General features: G+C 44.6%; 1 protein-coding gene across 4 annotated transcripts in view; it reads left to right on the forward strand.

The window, feature by feature from the left end:
* The window catches only part of ANKS3 (ankyrin repeat and sterile alpha motif domain containing 3), a 31,306-nt gene that overhangs the window by 5,503 nt on the left and 7,445 nt on the right, over positions 1–18,358 (forward strand). For 3 of the 4 annotated variants that reach the window (XM_032231338.1, XM_032231339.1, XM_032231340.1), the window contains exons 3-12: positions 607–805; positions 2,983–3,104; positions 3,988–4,069; positions 4,988–5,123; positions 5,818–5,976; positions 9,714–9,842; positions 12,501–12,613; positions 15,031–15,198; positions 15,762–15,886; positions 17,800–17,941. In XM_032231338.1, the coding sequence (XP_032087229.1) occupies positions 607–805; positions 2,983–3,104; positions 3,988–4,069; positions 4,988–5,123; positions 5,818–5,976; positions 9,714–9,842; positions 12,501–12,613; positions 15,031–15,198; positions 15,762–15,886; positions 17,800–17,941 (1,375 nt within the window). Of the gene's footprint in view, positions 1–606; positions 806–2,982; positions 3,105–3,987; positions 4,070–4,987; positions 5,124–5,817; positions 5,977–9,713; positions 9,843–12,500; positions 12,614–15,030; positions 15,199–15,761; positions 15,887–17,799; positions 17,942–18,358 lie in introns of those variants that run through there. The other variant, XM_032231341.1, reaches the window with a different exon arrangement.

Raw genomic sequence — 18,358 nt, forward strand, 5'->3', positions numbered from 1 at the left:
CTAAATACAGCATTTGTTGCCACTCGAAACCCCGCCCCCTTCACCAAAATGGCCGTGCGGAGCTTTTAGGAGGCTTATAGAGTGCCCCTGAGGGCTGGGGAGGGCAGAAATGAGCGAAAAATGGGCTGTTTTTCCTCAATTTTGCCCCCCCTCCAGCCCCCAGGAACACTCTATAAGCCTCCTAAAGACTATGCATGCCCTTTTTTGACAAAAAATGAGTCTGTTTTTGCGAACAATGTGCCGTTTTTGCTCATTTTTGTACCCCCCCCCAGCACTCTACAAGCCTCCTACAGGCTATTCATGCCCTTTTAGGGGGGGGAATGGGCCCATTTTTGTGAAAAACGAGCCGTTTTTGGGAGGTCTGCAGAGTGCAAAAACTTTTTTTTTTCATTTGCCTCTCCAAAATCTTGGTGCGTCTTATACTCCCAAAAATACGGTAGGTTCTCTTTATAAGATGTGGCCAGAGTTAATTTCCTATTAGATTAAAAGGATTTTTTGAAAACACTGGCTTTAGACCAGAGAAACCATTCTGACTTTCTGGCCCTGAACAGCAATGGCTGGCAGTTTTCCACCTTTGGGGAAATCTCACATGTGTGTCTCTTCCAGAGGGGAGAAGGATTTGGATCAGAAGAACCGAGGCGGTTGGACTCCGCTGATGTACGCCTCCTACATCGGTTATGACACCGTTGTGCGCATGCTGCTACAAGCCGGAGCAAACGTGAATATGTCCACCCCAGAAGGACAGACCCCGCTGATGTTGGCAGCCAGCTGTGGGAACGAATGTGCGGCTGCCTTTTTGCTCCAGGTGGGTGAGCTTTAGAACGGCTGTCAAAATATGAAATCGGCCACGCTGTTTAAATAGGGCAAGTGCCACTTCTGGTTAGCTCTTCGTTTTGACAACAGCCAGCTCAGTTTTTAAAAATCAAGGTCAAATGCATTGCACACCCAGAACAACTAGACACAAGGAGAGTCCGTCCCCCACCCCCCACACACACCATCACTCTGCTAAACCACTAATTCCCACACTGTCAAACTATTTACTAAGACAGCAGCCTGTGGTGCTGGAGCCGCATGTGGCTGGAGCCGCATGTGGCTCTTTCATCCCTCTGCTGCAGCTCCCTCTTGCTCAAAATATGTGTCACATCTGCCAGTACACAATTTATTTAGCTTTTTGACCCCTGGTAGGTTTTGTGGCTCCCGGTGTTTTCTTTTCTGTGGGAAACTGATCCAAGTGGCTCTTTGAGTGTTTAAGGTTGCCGACCCCTGACTAAGACTGTATTACTGTTCTTCTCATCCTTCCTATTATCTGTCTCTTCACACTTATGACTATAACCTTGTTGCTTGTATCTTTATGATTATATTGTTTTATTTAGTTTCCTAGTATGATTTTGATTGCTAATTTAGTATCCTCTGACTATCGCTAAGTGTTGTGTCTTATGATTCTTGGTGAATGTATTTTTTTTATGTACACCGAGAGCTTCTGCACCGAAGACAAATTCCTTGTGTGTCCAATCAGACTTTTGGCTGATAAAGAATTCTTATTTTTATTTATAACAGCAAAGTATGAGCTCAAAATAACTAACCAAATAGAATGAGATTTGTGTATTAAAGAAATTGGCGTAGATGCCCAGGTCACACATAGGTGGCTGGGCAACTTACAATTTTAAAATAATAATAATAATAATACAATTGTATCACAGCGGCCAGTTCTTTCGCCGGATTTGGCATTGGTTACTAGTCGGGCCCCACCCAGGGGTCTAGGACGTCGTAACGTATTTTCGTAATATGCGTGCAGATCCAAGCAGTGCGGCTTTTTGTATTTGACTGATGGTGACTTTGTCAATTTTTAACTGTTTTAAATGTAATTCCAGTGCTTTTGGAATAGCACCCAGTGTGCCAATTACCACTGGAATTATCACTGCTGGTTTGTGCCACAGTCGTTGGATTTCGATTTTTAAGTCCTGGTATCTTGCGATTTTTTCATGTTCCTTCTCGGCGACTCTGCTATCACCTGGTATTGCGATGTCTATGATTGTGACCTTATTTTTCTCAACCAGTGTGATGTCTGGTGTATTATGTGCCAGTATTTTGTCGGTTTGTATACGGAAATCCCACAAGATCTTGACCATCTGATTTTCAGTGACTTTTTCAGGCTGATGTTCCCACCAGTTTGTTGCTGTTTTAATATTATAATTTTTGCACAAATTCCAATGGCTCATTTGTGCTACTGAATTGTGCCGCAATTTATAATCCGTCTGCGCAATTGTTTTACAGCAGCTGAGTATGTGATCAACAGTTTCATCAGCTTCTTTGCAAAGTCTGCATTTGGCATCATCAGAGGATTTTTCGATTTTGGCCTTAATGGCATTTGTGCGGATAGTTTGTTCTTGCGCAGCCAGGATTAGTGACTCTGTTTCTTTCTTTAATGTACCTGTTTTTAACCATAACCAAGTTTGTTCACTGTCCACTTTATCTTTTATTTTTTCCAGAAATTGGCCATGCAGTGCTTTGTTCTGCCAACTCTCCATTCTTGATTTTATCACATCTTTTCTGTATTCTTGTTTCATCTGTTGGGCCTTCAGTAGATTTTTGTTCTTTACTTCGATTAATAGATGTTCTTGACTTTCTTTTAAATAATCAGCCAGTGCATGTTTTTCTTCTTCAACTGTTTGCTTCACTTGTAATAATCCTCTGCCACCTGATTTTCTGGGCAGATATAGTCTATCAGTATCACCATGTGGATGTAAACTGTAGTGCATTGTCATTAGTTTCCTGGTTTTTTGGTCCAAAAGGTCCAAATCAGCTTGTGTCCAGTTAACTATACCAGCTGTGCATCTTATAAATAAATAGTTGTTGTTATTATTATTATTATTATTATTATTATTATTATTATTCTCACGGACTATCAGTGGTCCACAGACCACCAGTTGGTGACCGCTGATCCTGGGGATGAGCAATAATGAATGTTCCATTTCTGTGAAGCAAGGTGCGGAGTTAGAGATGACGGACATCCATGGGTGGACTGCCCTCTTTCATTGCACCAGTGCTGGCCATCAGCAGATGGTGAAGTTCTTACTGGACAGTGGAGCCAATGCCAACTGCAGGTAGGAGAAAATGGCCAAATATAACACAACTCATCCTCAATTTACAACAGCTTATTTATTTATTTATTTTGGGGGGGGGGACTTTATTAAGAATTTAAAACATTAAATACAAATACCTTTCAAAATAGTTTTCTATACGTTACAATCCTTTTTGACAGTACTAACATAACCATTTACTACTCAAATACATATATTTATATATTCCTAATTATTCCTATATCTATACATCTACCGGATTTTTCGGGGTGTGTGTTCTGTTAAGATGAAGCCTGTTGTGCCTTTAAATGGCTTCTACCGTACTGCCATAAAATGGCTTCTACTGTACAGCGCAGTGGAGTTGCCATGGTAACGGCTTCACAGTACTCCACAAGGGGGCTCCCTCTGGTAAGGGGGAAAATCCAACATTAGAAATTACGTTTGGTCCGTACATTTCCCCCCTATAAATAAATACCTGGGCAATGCCCAGTTATCGGCTAGTCTAATAATAAACAAATCCAGTCCCATAGTTAGTGGCCCAGAAAGACTTAGTAAACTGGGACTATGCCTCCTGTTTTTCATGGAGGCCAGTAGAGAATGCTATGAAGAAGAGTAAATTTTCATGGTTGTCAACTCCTTAGCTAAGTTACTGTTCCAAAGTCGGCCAGTCGGGCTGATTGGCTTTATGTAAGTTACTTTGGGAGCACGTGTGAAATCAAAAGCAGAATCCAGATCCTTAAATAAACATGATTTACCTTGGAAGGTGAGGTCATCTGAAATTAATCTGTGTTTTGGGGATAATTCCCTGTTCTCTTAATTCTGTGCTTTTGTAACTAGCCTTCCTTTTGCCCCATTGTTAACCACGCCAGTTTTGACTTCCATACGTTTTAATTTTCTCTCGTGCCAGGGAACCCCTTTGTGGATACTCCGCTCTGATGGAAGCAGCGGCTTCTGGTCATGAGATCATCGTCCAGTATCTCCTCAGCCATGTGAGTGACCATTGATTTCCAGGAAGATCAAAAGCACCATGCCTGTTTATTAAACAGTGATGTCTATATCCTGCTCAGCCATAATATTCTGTTCTGGTTTTGTGCGAGCACAGTGCATGAATAAAGCTGATATAACTTAGGTTAATTTTCACAAGCTTTTCACCATTAATCTTCTGATGACTGCATTTGGAGTATGGACCCTCAAAAGATATTCATTAGGAATTTGTTCTGACCTAGACCTCCCAAGATCATGAAGCCAACTCCTCATCCTGATAAAACCTCTTTTATTTAGGTTAAAGATAATTCCTCTCCAGCAAAGCCCCGGCAAACAGTCTTTCGTGAGATTTCACAACTACAGGCCTTGATCGGGCTTGGAGAGCTGCCAGGCCGATATCTACCAAACGCCATGCTGTAGCAGCAATTACTTGGCAAGAAGCCAGGAACAGATCTTCACCCTCATGTATTGAGCTAATTGTCTCCTGCAAACTCCCCTCCCCTTTTGCTCCTCTTTATTCCCTATGGAAGAGGCCATCCACCGTCCACCTGTAGCTTTACTCCCGAGTCAGCCCTTGTTCTTTGGCTGTTCCTTCCCCTGGCAGCTTTGTGCATGCGCACATCGGGAACAGGCTCCAGCTGTTCTTCTGCCCCACTGATGTCCGACTCCGAAGGCAGCTGATAACTGTCGGACGGTCCTGGCCCCATCTCTGCCTCTGACACAGATCCCTCATCAAAGACTTCCCCAGCCCCCAGGACCGGCCCATGCCCCCCCCCCAACCTCCTCACTATCTGAGTCTGCCACCAGCTCTGCTGGGCACTGGCTAGGCCACAACACAGTTTCCCGGTTACTGCAAATGTTTCTAATTGCTACCAGTTCATTTTAACTGGACAGATTGAGTGAAGGTTGGTGCCTTCCCACAGGGCGTGAAAGTGGACATACGGGACAGCACGGGGGCCACAGCACGGACCTTGGCCATGAAATACGGACACATGAAGATTGTTGGGCTGATAGACTTGCATACGGCGCCTGTGCCCAAAGTGTTGCGGAGAGGCACAGGTGAGTAAAAGGCTATAATCTCTTGGAAAAAGGATCTGATTGAATCGGAAGCCCAGGTGGATGTAGCCGATGGAAATCTTCCCTTTGAGCTTGGCCCAACAGGAAACAGATTCAAGAATGACTAGAATGCTAATCAAAGCTTTGATTAGAGATAATGGACTAGGCAGCTTTATAAGAGACTGGAAACCATTTGTGGACTTTCTGCGCGCTAAGTATAACCACAGAGGGTTAACGGAGGGACTTGAAGATTAGTGTAATGTTCAGCTCAGCCTGTTGACTTCTTTTTCTTCTTTCTTCTTTTATATTTAGATAGAGTGATGATATAGAGTTAGTTATAAAATCTGTTATATTTAGCGCATAGAAAGTCCACAAATGGTTTCCAGTCTCTATATAGTATATATTTGTAAAAGAGGAGAGTTTACTGCTTTTTCTTTTGTTTCAGCACCCAGCCAGGATGGATCCTACATGTTAAATGTTAAATTTAATTTATCACTTTAATCTCTCTCTCTCTCTCTCTCTTTTTTTTTTGCGCACAATTTTTTTCTCCTTTTTGTTGTTGTTAGGATTGAATATATGCTTTTGTTTTGTTTCACTTTCTTTGTTTGTTTTACTGTTTCATATTTTGACTTACATAATAAAATAATAAATAATGTATATTTTTTTAAAATGACTGCTTGCACTTTTGGACCTTCAGGGAAGTACGAAGATCTGAGCTCCTCTGATGAGTCTTACTGTGCTCCCCAAAGACAAAGGCCTGCCCGCAAATCCAGGGGACCCAGTATTCACGAAGGGCCTCACGCTCTGGCCAAGATCACAGCAGTCAGAACTGGTGGGAAAAATCGGCTTCATCATGGTGAGTTCAGGTCTTACCTCCTCTGCTTCAGAATCTGGCTAGATGGCCGTGGTGGCACAGTGGTGAGAATGCAGTATTGCAGGCTAATTCTGCTCACTGTCAGGAGTTTGATCCTGATGAGCTCAACATCCTTACTGCCGTGGTGGCACAGTGGTGAGAATGTAGTATTGCAGGCTAACTCTGCCAACTGCCAGGAGTTTGATCCTGACCAGTTCAAGATCCTTACAGCCGTGGTGGCACAGTGGTGAGAATGCAGTATTGCAGGCTAATTCTGCTCACTGCCAGGAGTTCGATCCTGAGCAGCTCAAGATCCTTACTGCCGTGGTGACACAGTGATGAGAATGCAGTATTGCAGGGTAACTCTGCCGACTGCCAGGAGTTTGATCCTGACCAGTTCAAGATCCTTACAGCCGTGGTGGCACAGGGGTGAGAATGCAGTATTGCAGGCTAATTCTGCTCACTGCCAGGAGTTCGATCTGACCAGCTCAAGATCCTTACTGCCGTGGTGGCACAGTGGTGATAATGTAGTATTGCAGGCTAACTCTGCCGACTGCCAGGAGTTTGATCCTGACCAGTTCAAGATCCTTACAGCCGTGGTGGCACAGTGGTGAGAATGCAGTATTGCAGGCTAATTCTGCTCACTGCCAGGAGTTCAATCCTGAGCAGCTCAAGATCCTTACTGCCGTGGTGACACAGTGGTGAGAATGTAGTATTGCAGGGTAACTCTGCCGACTGCCAGGAGTTTGATCCTGACCAGTTCAAGATCCTTACAGCCATGGTGGCACAGGGGTGAGAATGCAGTATTGCAGGCTAATTCTGCTCACTGCCAGGAAGTCGATCCTGACCAGCTCAAGGTCAATTCAATTTCCCATCCTTCCGAGTTTGGCAAAATAAAGACCCAGATTATCGGGGGCAATATGTAAACCACTTAGAGCAGGCTGTAGAAGCACTTGAAGCGGTATATAAGTGCTACCCTAAATTAACATTGAGGGACACAGGAAAGGAGGGAGCTATCCTGCTCTTGAGAGCAACCAAAGTGGGGGGAAAATAACATTCATGATCATTTCCCAAAGATCCATTTTTTTTTTACTCTTCTAGAGAATTTGATAACTATACCTTCTGTAAGATACTTAACCCACTAGCCATTGTCCAGAAAGTAACTTTAGTGAAGCTCATGTATGTCCTAGATTTGGTCATTGCGAAAGCCTCTCTTTCAGGGGTGTTAAAACCTCGCAACGTTTAAGACTTGTGGACTTCAACTCTCAGAATTCCCCAGCCAGCATACAATGTTACATGCTGCCTTTTGTTAGTTTTGGGAGTTTTGCCAAAGTTGTGCAGGAACTAGGCATGGCCAGTCTAGGGAAAAGAAGGAGATGGGGTGACAGGATAGCAACATTCCAGTATTTGAGGGGCTGCCACAAAGATTATGGGGTTTGATCTATTTTCCAAAGCACCTGAGGGCAGGATGAGAAGCAATGGATGAAAACTAATCAAGGAGAGAAGCAACCTAGAACCATGGAGAAATTTCCTAACGGTGAGGGCAGTGGACCAGTGGAATGGCTTGCATTCAGAGTGTCGGTGTTCCAAATATCATCCAGAATTAAATCAGAGTTCAAGGCAGAGCTTTCATCAAAGTTCCAATTTAAGAAGAGAGACATGTTGGTACAAACTGTGGACTACCCGAATCTGAAAGCTTCCTGGGTTTCCACAGTTTGTACCAACATGTCTTCCTTATTAAATTGGAACTTTGAGGAAAGCTCTGCCTTGAACTCTGATTTAATTCTGGATGATATTTGGAACGCTGACATTAACCCGAATCTGAAAGTTTCCTGGGTTTCCACCCAGTTGAAAGTTCAAGACCTTGCCCCCACACCCACAAGCCCATCCCAGGGTCCAATCTTCCTCGGCCACGCTGGCATTTCCACCCATCTAGTTCCGGTCAGGTGCAGAGGTGCGGAGACAAAGGATGACCTTGGGCTTCTAGAAAGGAATGTTTATTTTGAAAACAAACACATTCTACTCCTTGGATTTGGATTTGGATTTAACTTTATTTGTATGCCGCCCTTTTCCCTGAGGGGACTCAGGGCGGCTCACAATTCAGGGGGAGGGAAGGACAAAACAAGTTATACACATGAAGACAATACATCGTTAAAAAGCACAACAGTCATACTATTCGGGTGGGGTTGAAGTCTTTAGCCCCAGGCCTGTCAGGACAGCCAGGTTTTAAGGGCTACGCGGAAGGTCTGAAGGGTGGTGAGGGTTCCATAGGGTCGGAGCAGCCACCGAGAAGGCTCTCCTCCGGGTAGTTAAATAGTCCTTACTATTCCTCCCTCCCAATTACTCCACTACTGAAAGTAAAATAAAAGAGAGTGTGGCAGGCCAAAGATCCTGAAAGGAGTATGCCTGCAGGCCTGACACAGAGGTTGTAGAGGGTTCAACCCTGGAGTTTTTTTAAAGAAAAGACTGGGCAGTGATGTATATGAAATGATATAGTGCTATGGATGGTTCGCCTCTCTGTGGGCACGCAAGCCATCGCCCCAGCTCGGCTTCATCGTGCATGCGCACCTCCCGATGGTCAGCTGGTTTTTTTAAAAATATATTTTTATTTTCAAAACAAACATACAAATCCTCCTTCTTTACATACTGTAGAAAGTGTATCGGTTGGTTACAAAAGGCTTTTGTGCATCTCTTCCACCATCATCAAATATAATTCATATTAATTCTAATATCTTAAATTGGATATTTATTATATTACCATCATCATACCTCCACTTTTATTTGACTATGATTATTTAGACGTCCTTCATCATAAAATATACCAAGATTTAATACATAACCACGTACTGGCATTTCATTTACTTATTTATAAAATCCTCCATTAACATTAAATCCTAGCTAAACATCCATAATATTTAATACCAAAATATTCCAATCCTCCTTTCCAAATCCCTGTTTAACATTTACATCCAATTCCCTTATATTGTACTCATAGCATGTATATAATTTATTATCATTATCCTTTCTTTATTTAACTATATCCTATATCATAACATTTCCCCCTAATAATTAAAACTTAGCTGTGTCTAATTTTGTTTTTTTTATTGTTATTGTTATTAATAACCTTTATATATAATCCAAAAGTATTTCTAACTTTCCCTTCACAGGTAACATTCAATATTCATATCCAATTATTACTTATCATTACAGCTCAACATTGTATACATTACTATCATTATCAATTTTTATTTAACTATACCTATTGTCACTAAATTTAACTAAGTTTAGCTAGTGGCCAGCTGGTTTTCGCACATGTGCGGGGCAGTGTGGGTCACAGGTGCGCACTGGCAGGGGGAGTGTGAGGGGTTGCGGGGGCATGCGCGCGGGGTGTGTGTGTCAGGGCATGTGGGCGGGTCGCCCGCGCTTTTCATTATAGGTGCACACAGGCACTTTTGGCACGTGATGAGAAAAAGGTTAGCCATCACTGAATATAGGGTCTCCTGCTTGAGGTTGGACTAGAAGTCCTCCAAGGTCCCTTCCAGCTCTATTCTGATTCACTGATTAAAGCAGAATAAAATAAAAATGATTCCATAAATAAGATGTGACCACCTCCTTAACCATATTTTTTTTTTTTTGGTTTCCGCACAGACATTTATATGATGCAAATAGCTAAACTTTGAAGACTTCCCATTCCTTTGTTCACCTCCCTTCCTTTTACTGTCCCTTCCTGTTACACACAGAGCAGGTCCCGCCAGAAGGCTACGTCACCTTTAAAGACGATGGAAGCGGCTTGGAGGGAGGGGGCCTTCGATACCGGGATGTCATCTCCCCCATCAATGACCGTGACGTGGAGAGCAGTAGCAGCCGAGGTACCCTGTCTTTTCTTTGGCCGGATAGACTGATCCTGCTGCTGTTGTGGCCTGCCAGCGGCCAGTGCAGCTGACAGCAGATTCGGACAGTGAGGAGGTTGGGGAGGAAGATGGGCCAGTCCTGGAGTCTGGAGAAGGCTCTGATCAGGGCTCTGTGTCGGAGGCAGAGAGGGGGCCAGGGATGTCTGGCAGTTATCAGCTGCCTTCAGAGTCAGACATCAGTGAGGCAGAGGAACAGCTGGAGCCTGTTCCCAGTGTGCGCATGCACAGAGTTGCCAGATGAAGGGAACAGCTAAAGAACAGGGGTCGACTTGGGAGTAAGGCCACAGGTGGACGATGAATGGCCCCTCCCAGAGGAAATAAAAGAGGAGGGAAAGGGGAACGGAGTTTGCAGGAGACAATTAGTTCGCTTAATTGGTTCCTAGATTCCTTGCCAAGTTTTGCAGATATCGGCCTGGCAGCTCTCCAAGCCAGAGAAGGTGTGTGACTGTAAATCCTCCCTTGAAAGACTTTGCTGGACGTGAATGAGTAGAATTAACAGGAAATTAATAAAAGGGGTTTTTGTTGGGGCCAGGAGTTTGCTTCATGCTCTTGGGAAGCCTCGGTCATAACACCTGCAGACCACCTGAGATCTCTCTCAAGGCCTTCCAGGAAGACAGGGCTCCTTTTGAAATACAGGCTGTTTTGCTCCAGAATAAGTAATCTAAAGATGAATTAGGATTCTTCCTTTCTGTTCTCTGTCAAGCTAAGGGGCTTGGGTATGATGTTACTGGCAGATGTTAGAATAGGATTATAACATTTTTGTGTTCTCTGAGCTGAAGGAATATAATCATTTCCCTGGTTCTTAGAATTAGATTGTGATCTGTTGCCAGCACTGCCTATACTGGCTACCTGTTCGTTCGTTCTCTCCCTCCCTCCCTCCCCCCCCCCTCTCTCTTTCTTCCTCTCTCTCTCCCTCCCTTCCTCCCCCTCCCACCCTCACCCCCTACTCTTCCTACCATTTTTTCAGGAAAATAAGACAGGGTCTTATTTTTTTTTGACCCCTGTAAAAAGTGCTTGGTTTTATTTTCGGGGAGGTCTTATCATTTTTGAGGTGCAGGAGGCGGCGAGCGTGGTCACCTCATGGCTGCTGCTGTGTTGCAGTATTTTCAGGAAGGGCTTATTTTAGTCCATGCGTTCAAAAGTCCAATTGGGTTTATTATCCGGAGAGGTCTTGTTTTCAGGGAGAAGAGGGTATTTTCTCCACAACAATATTGTGAGGTGAGTTGGGCTGAGAAAGAGGGGCTGGCCCAAAATTACCCAGCTGGTTTTCATGCCTGAGGCAGGGCTAGAACTCACTGTCTCCTGATGATTGGCCCCAAATCACTGATCTGGCTTTCACGCCTGAGGTGGGGCTAGAACTCACTGTCTCCTGGTTTCCAGGCCAGCACCTTAAACAGTCAACCAAAATAGTTCAGCTTTGTTTTCGATGTTAGGGCTGACTGCGACCCCATAGCTTAGATCAGTGTTTCTCAACCTTGGCAACTTGAAGATGTCCGGACTTCAACTCCCAGAATTCCCCAGCCAGCATTCGCTGGCTGGGGAATTCTGGGAGTTGAAGTCCGGACATCTTCAAGTTGCCAAGGTTGAGAAACACTGGCTTAGATAATCTAATTTTGACATTTCTTTTGCTTCTCTTATTCACTGTTGAAAAAGCTAGAGAATTTGAAAGTTGCCAACATGCATCTCTAATAAAATCTGCAACCTGGCAATCTATTTTGAAAGTAATCAAAAGGGCTATGAAAAAGGGATGAGACACTTGTACGCCAAACTCAGCAAAATTTACATCTGGTGAATACATCAAAATGCATTACAACATCCACAATTTTTTTCAGAATACTGAAGTTCATAGTGAAAAATATAATCATCATCATCTTTTAACGGGTTCACCGACAAATGCGCGCTCGACAAAAGCGCGCCCGACAAAACCGCGGCGAGAAAACCGCAAGGTCGAAATCGCGCCCGCAGAAGGGTGCCGACAAATGCGCGCCGACAAAAGCGCGCCATCAACAAACAACGCGAAAACAACGTAATAAGCCTAAGCCTAACCCTAAGCCTTACCCTAACCCTTACCTTAACCCTAATTGCGCTTTTGTCAACACGCATTTGTCGGCGCCCTTTTGTGGGTGCGATTTCGAACTCGTGGTTTTGTCGGCGCACTGTTGTTGAGCGCGCATTTGACGGGTCACGCTTTTAACAACCCCATAGTCCCTTGCATCGGGGTGGAGTCTGGACAACTAAATGGAGCTGAGTGTTTAATTCGTAATTTAATTTGTAATTTAATAAATTTATAAGCCGCCCAATCCCGTAGGACTCCGGGCGGCTAGTTTGCTGGCCGGATGCCTTTCCTATCACCAGTGGGGAGTTATATTCAGCAGTTATATTCCCATCGTGCCCAGAGAGAGAAATATCCACCTCTACCTAGGCTTGAACTCACAACCTCCTGACTGTGAGGCAAGAGTTCTACCTCTAGACCACCACACCGCTCCTCGGTGAAAGATATAATACTGACCTAAAATTGTGAGATTTGCTCCTTGTTTTGTCAGTATCTGAATATAGAAAGGTTGCCCCTCCATTGGGTCTGAAACTGTCTTCTTCTGTCACTCCTCGCTATTTCAGAAGAGAATTCCTTCTTCACAAATGACATGGGTGCCATCAAGACCAGCAGTAGCAGTGAAGGCCTGGCCAGAACTGTGGGCATCAGCAGCGAGGGCTCCTTAGAGAGCAATGAGGTAGAGAACCTGCAACACATGGGCGATCTTGGGTGGACTCGGGAGCTAAGTGTCCGGGTTTCAACTAGCATCCAAAAGTAAATCAAAGTCCGAGGTAAAGTATTGGTCAAAGTTCCAATTGATTAAGAGAGCCATGTTGGCACATCTGGGAAAACCCAAATCTGAAAGCTTCCCAGTTTTCCCCACCCAGTTGAAAGTTGAAGACCTTGCTCCCATACCCACAAGTCCCATCGCATGGTCCAATCTCCCACTGCCATGCTGGCAGTTCCACCCATCCAGTTCCGGTCAGGTGCAGAGGTGCAGAGGCAAAGGATGACCTTGGCTTTCTAGAAAGGATTTTGTTATGGCTACATAGCATCTAACTCCGTACAATCCCCCCCTCCCATTTTCCCACAATAGAAAAGGCATAGTAAAATAATAGAAAATGTGGCAGGCCAAAGATCCAAAAGAAAAGATGGTTGCAGGCCTGACACTAAGCAGAATTGGGCCTCGGGTGAGGGGACATCCCCCCCCCCCAGAAGACAACCACCCCTCCCCCCCCAGAAGAGAACAGCACTAGATTGAGAAGGCCAATTTTATCTTAGTTGCCAAGGAAACGTCATGTGTCTTCATGTAGTTACTGGGAATTCAACTTGACTCAAAGGTGTCTTAAGTGGAAAACAAATACATATTCTTGGTGCGGAAAAAAGAGCCATAGTGGTGCAGTCGTTAGAATGCAGTACTGGAGGTTAACTCACTGCCCGCTGCCAGGAGTTCGAGCCTGACCGGCTCAAGATTGACTCAGCCTTCCACCCTTCCGAGGTTGAGAAAATGAGGACCCAGATTGTTGGGGGCCAAGAGGCTGACTCTGTAAACCGCTTAGAGAGGGATGTAAAGCACTGTAAAGCAGTATATAAGTCCAAGTGCTATTGTTAATACTTGGAACAGACCTTGGTGGTCTGCTAGTCCAACGCCCTGCTCAAGCAGGAGACCCTCTAGCATCCTGTTCTGACCTCCCTCACTCCATACCAAAGCACACTCCGAGCCAAAGATACTTTATGCAATTTATTAACAGACAGACAGGTCCTTGGCAGCAAACCAGCACAGACAAGCTTGGGCAGCAATCCAGCACAGATAAGCCCTGGCAGCAATCCAGCCTGCCAAGCTCACAAAAATGTTCTCCAACATTCGTTCCTGCATTGACTTCTGCAAGAGGGGCGTGTACACAAGCAGTCTTTTTATAGTCTGAAGAGGAGCCTAATGACCACCAGCTGAGTGCAATTACCTCCTGTAGCTGCGCAACTGTTTCTGACACCTATTAGCTCTTCGGTGCCGGGCATCCAGGAACAACTCACTGCTGACCTCAGGCTCACACTCCCTTGTCTCCTCCCCACTGGTCCAAGGCTCAGGCGCCTCCTGGTGGCCAACCAGCCTCTCTGCGCCCTGCTCGGAGTTGGAACCCTGTCCAGGGTCCTCCACATCCTCCAGAACCAACTCATAGGGCCCCTCACTATCGGAGTCTGGTGGCAGCTCCAACGGCTCCTGCTGGGCCACAACAGCATCCCAAACAAATGGCTGTCCAGTCTCTTCTTAAAAACCTCCAGTGTTGGAGCACCCACAGCTTCTGAAGGCAAGCTGATTAATTGTTCTGGGGATTTCTTTCAGTTCTAGATTGGTCCTCTCCTTCATTAGTTTCCATCAGCTACTTCTTGTCTGACCTAAGAATTGGTTGACCCCTTCTTCTTTGGGACAGCTCCTCAAATATTGGAACACTGCTATCATGTCACCTCTAGCCCCTTTTCATGAAACTGGAAGTACACTGAGGTTGAAGTTGCTCCTTGAGAAGAAACCTAATTCTTTTTCTACTTGTGATAATAAAAAAGTGATGATGTGTGGAAGCTTCTGAAGTTGTTAACAATTGACCTTTGGTCGTGGAGGAGGTCCTGTCATATTTATCTAACCTGTGTTTTGAAGAAGACTGCTTTCGCTGGGCTTATCCTCTGTCTGTAAGGCCTGCAGCCATATTTTCTTGTGGATCTTCTGCCACACTTTCTATTATTCTAGTATGATTTTCAATTGTGGGAAAATAGGAGGGGGGATTGTACAGAGTTAGATGCTATGTAGCCATAACAATATTCTTTCTAGAAAGCCAAGGTCATCCCTTGTCTCTGCACCTGACCGGAACTGGATGGGTGGAACTGCCAGCATGGCAGTGGGAGATTGGACCATGCGATGGGACTTGTGGGTATGGGAGCAAGGTCTTCAACTTTCAACTGGGTGGGGAAAACTGGGAAGCTTTCAGATTCGGGTTTTCCCAGATGTGCCAACATGGCTCTCTTAATCAATTGGAACTTTGAGGAATCCTTTGCCTTGGACTCTGATTTAATTTTGGATGCTATTTGGAACCCTGACATTGTCCTTCTTCTCACTGTGTGCAGGATTCTGACTCAGCAGCCAAGTCCTCCAGCCGAAAACATGCCAAGAGTTCCATGAAGGCCAAGAATCGCTATGGCAACAGTGACACTCACTGGCCTTGGAAAGCCAAGGCCTCAGCTCAACACCACGGCCCATCTAATGATGAGACCCCCTCCTGCGCTGGACCACAGGTAACTCTCAAGCCCAACTAAGCTAGCCAATACAGGAAAGAAGAACCATTTTGGATTTCTGGGTTGTTTCTATTGGTAGTTGGTTATCATAGGAGAATTTTGAGAATCTGCCAAAACAATTCTCCATGTCCAAGTATACCTAGAACCGTGTTTCTCAACCTTGGCATCTTTTAAATTGTGGACTTTGACTCCCAGAATTTCCCAACTATTATGCTGACTGGAGAATTCTGGGAGTTGGATGTTGTAAGAGAATCTTGAGAATCTTTCCAATTCATTCTAGATATACCTAGAACAGTGTTTCTCAACTGTGGCAATTTTAAGGTCTATGGACTTCAACTCCCAGAATTTTCATGCCGACCTGGGAATTCTGGGAGTTGGGTGTTACAAGAGAATCTTGAGAACCTTTCCAAATAATTATCCATTCTAGATATACCTAGAACAGTGTTTCTCAACCGTAGCAATTTTAAGGTCTATGGACTTCAATATATGGTCCCAACTAGTACTAAAAAGATTAGCAACCCACCACTGCTCCTGACTGTCTCTTTGCTTCTCCTGGGCTGTAGGACCTGGCCACCTTCCTAGACCAGATTGGCTGCCTGAAGTACTTGCAAATCTTTGAGGAGCAAGATATTGACCTCCGCATCTTCTTGACTTTAACGGAGAGTGACTTAAAAGAGATAGGCATCACGTAAGTGGATTTTTATGCTGAGGATTGGACCCAGAACCATGCAGCTTTCCTGCCAGAGAGCCTATCCCTCAATGCTTCACATCTTCAGTTTTGGCCCTGCATGTCCCTTACCGATAGAGAGTCTGGTTGCGTTCATAAAAAAATAAATAAATAGATGCATCTAAAAAAGAAATACTATTGATGCTTCAGTGTATTCAGGAAGCTGTGATAAAGGAAACCATTGGGAGATGAAGGACAGTGATACATGACGAGATATGAGATCGGGAAATTCTCCGCAAATGATAGCGAAAAATGTACGAGAAATCCAAGAAATAGAGGAGAAAGTAGGAAGAGTAGAGGAAGGAATAGAGGAGACAAATCAACAAACGATACAAACAGATAAAGATGAGGAAGAGATAGTAAAAATTCCTGAAATGGAACAAGCAAACTATACTTTAAGACTTCAAAATATAGAAGAGGACAAAGAGAAAGAACTCCCAGCAGGGAGGAAAGATTCATTGATGGGCATGCTGGAGATTCGACAGTGAGAAATAGATGTAGAAGCAGATGAAATATTTAGACTAAATAAGAGTGATGTAAGGAGATGCAAGACCCCGAGGGAGGAGTAAGGGAGATTGGAGTTGAAATACAAAAAAGGGCAAGAGATGATGGATAGCTATAGAATGCTTCTTAATATAAGATTTCCTTAAACAAGAGTTAGAAAATAGAGATAGAAATTAGAAATGGGGAGAATATTACTCGGTACGATATATTGCTATATAATACAGGTATACTACAATTAACATGTAGATGCAAATGTTAGAAGCTGAAAGACTATTATCAGATATACTTGAACTATTGTCATTAGTATTGAGCATAAAGTAAATTGATTGATTATTATTTCAACTATTATCATTAATATCAGAATTATTACCTTTATTTTGTAAACCTAAAATGACGCAGGCAATACACTGTTCATTAAGCACCTATGTATATTTAAGACAGGGGTGGGTTCCTGCCAGTTCTAACCTCTTTTATAGAAGTGATTCCACAAATCTACCGTGCCGTTTAGAACCCGATCCAGCGCCCTTCTCCCTCCCGTCCGCGCCACACTTTCCCCGCCCGCCACTCACTGATTGGCTGGCTCAGCAATCGCCCTGCCTGCCTCTAAACCTTAAAGTCTTAAAGCTGTCAAGTTTGAACATCCCTGGGTTTTTTTTCTAAAGATATAGGGGTGCAAGGGTCTTATAACCTGACAGTTTTAAGACTTGCACTCTTTAATGCCAGAGTTCCTGAGCCATCATGACTGGAGGAGGAATTCTGGGAGTTGAAGTCCACAAGTCTTAAAGCTGTCAAGTTTGAACACCCCTGGTTTTTTTTTCTAAAGGGTTAGGAGTGCAAGGGTCTTGTAACTTGACAGCTTTAAGACTTGTGTGCTTCAAATGCCAGAGTTTCTGAGCCAACATTTTGGTTGCTAAGCAAGAGCGTTGTTAAGTGAGTTTTACCACATTTTACAAGTTGGCCACATCCACCTAGTCGCATGACTGCCAAGCCACTCCCACCCAGTCACATGGCTGGCAAGCCACTCCCATCCGATCACATGGCTGGCAAGCCACTCCCACAAAGCAGGCCACACCTACAGAACAGGTTCTAAAATTTTTTGAAACCCACCACTGATTTAAGGGGAGAAAATGGATAAATAAACTTTATGAATGAATGAATGAATGAATGAATGAATGAATGAATGAATGAATGAATGAAGTGTATTTGACTAAAGGTGTCACTGTATGCAGCAACCTTCTGGACCCACTTGGTGCCAAGCGGGTCTGTGTGGGGGAAGAGCCCAGTCCAACCAACAAGAGGCTGCTTTGTTGGGCCTGCAAACAATTCTGGTGGGAGCTTTCCTGCTGATTCCCGCTTACTTTCCCCTGTAGGCTCTTTGGACCAAAAAGGAAGATGACCTCTGCCATTGCCCGATGGCACAGCAGTGCCCGGCCACTGAATGATGCCCTTGAGCTGGCCTACGCCGACCGCCTGGAAGCCGAAATGCAAGAATTGGCCATCCAGCTTCACAAGGTGAAGCACCCAACTCTTCTAGCGCCTTTGGAAGGAGATGAAGGATGCTTGGTTGGCACCCCAGTGGTCATGCGCAAATGTCGGTTGGGTGCCTCCTTGATTTAAGCCCCTAAAGTATTAAGAGAGTGAGGTTGAAATGCTGGTCCTTCAAAGTCAGAGGAAGTCCAGCAGATGAAAAGATGGTGGGAGTGGATTTAGTGTGAAGAGTTAAAAGCTTCAACATATTTTGACTGACGTAGAACAAACTCAAGGCCCAGGGGCCGAATCCGTTTTGCGGGGTGCTGAGATCTTAGGCTGCCTTGGAAACAGCTAAAGGCCGCGGCCCTCCTGGATCCGTTTTCAGCTGGGACAGCCTCCTGCAGCCCTCTGCCAGTGAAAGTGGAGCTTGAGGAAGATTGGGTTTTGCTGGCAGAGGGC

This window comes from Thamnophis elegans, chromosome 14, assembly GCF_009769535.1.
Source record: "Thamnophis elegans isolate rThaEle1 chromosome 14, rThaEle1.pri, whole genome shotgun sequence".
Classification (NCBI taxonomy): domain Eukaryota; kingdom Metazoa; phylum Chordata; class Lepidosauria; order Squamata; family Colubridae; genus Thamnophis; species Thamnophis elegans.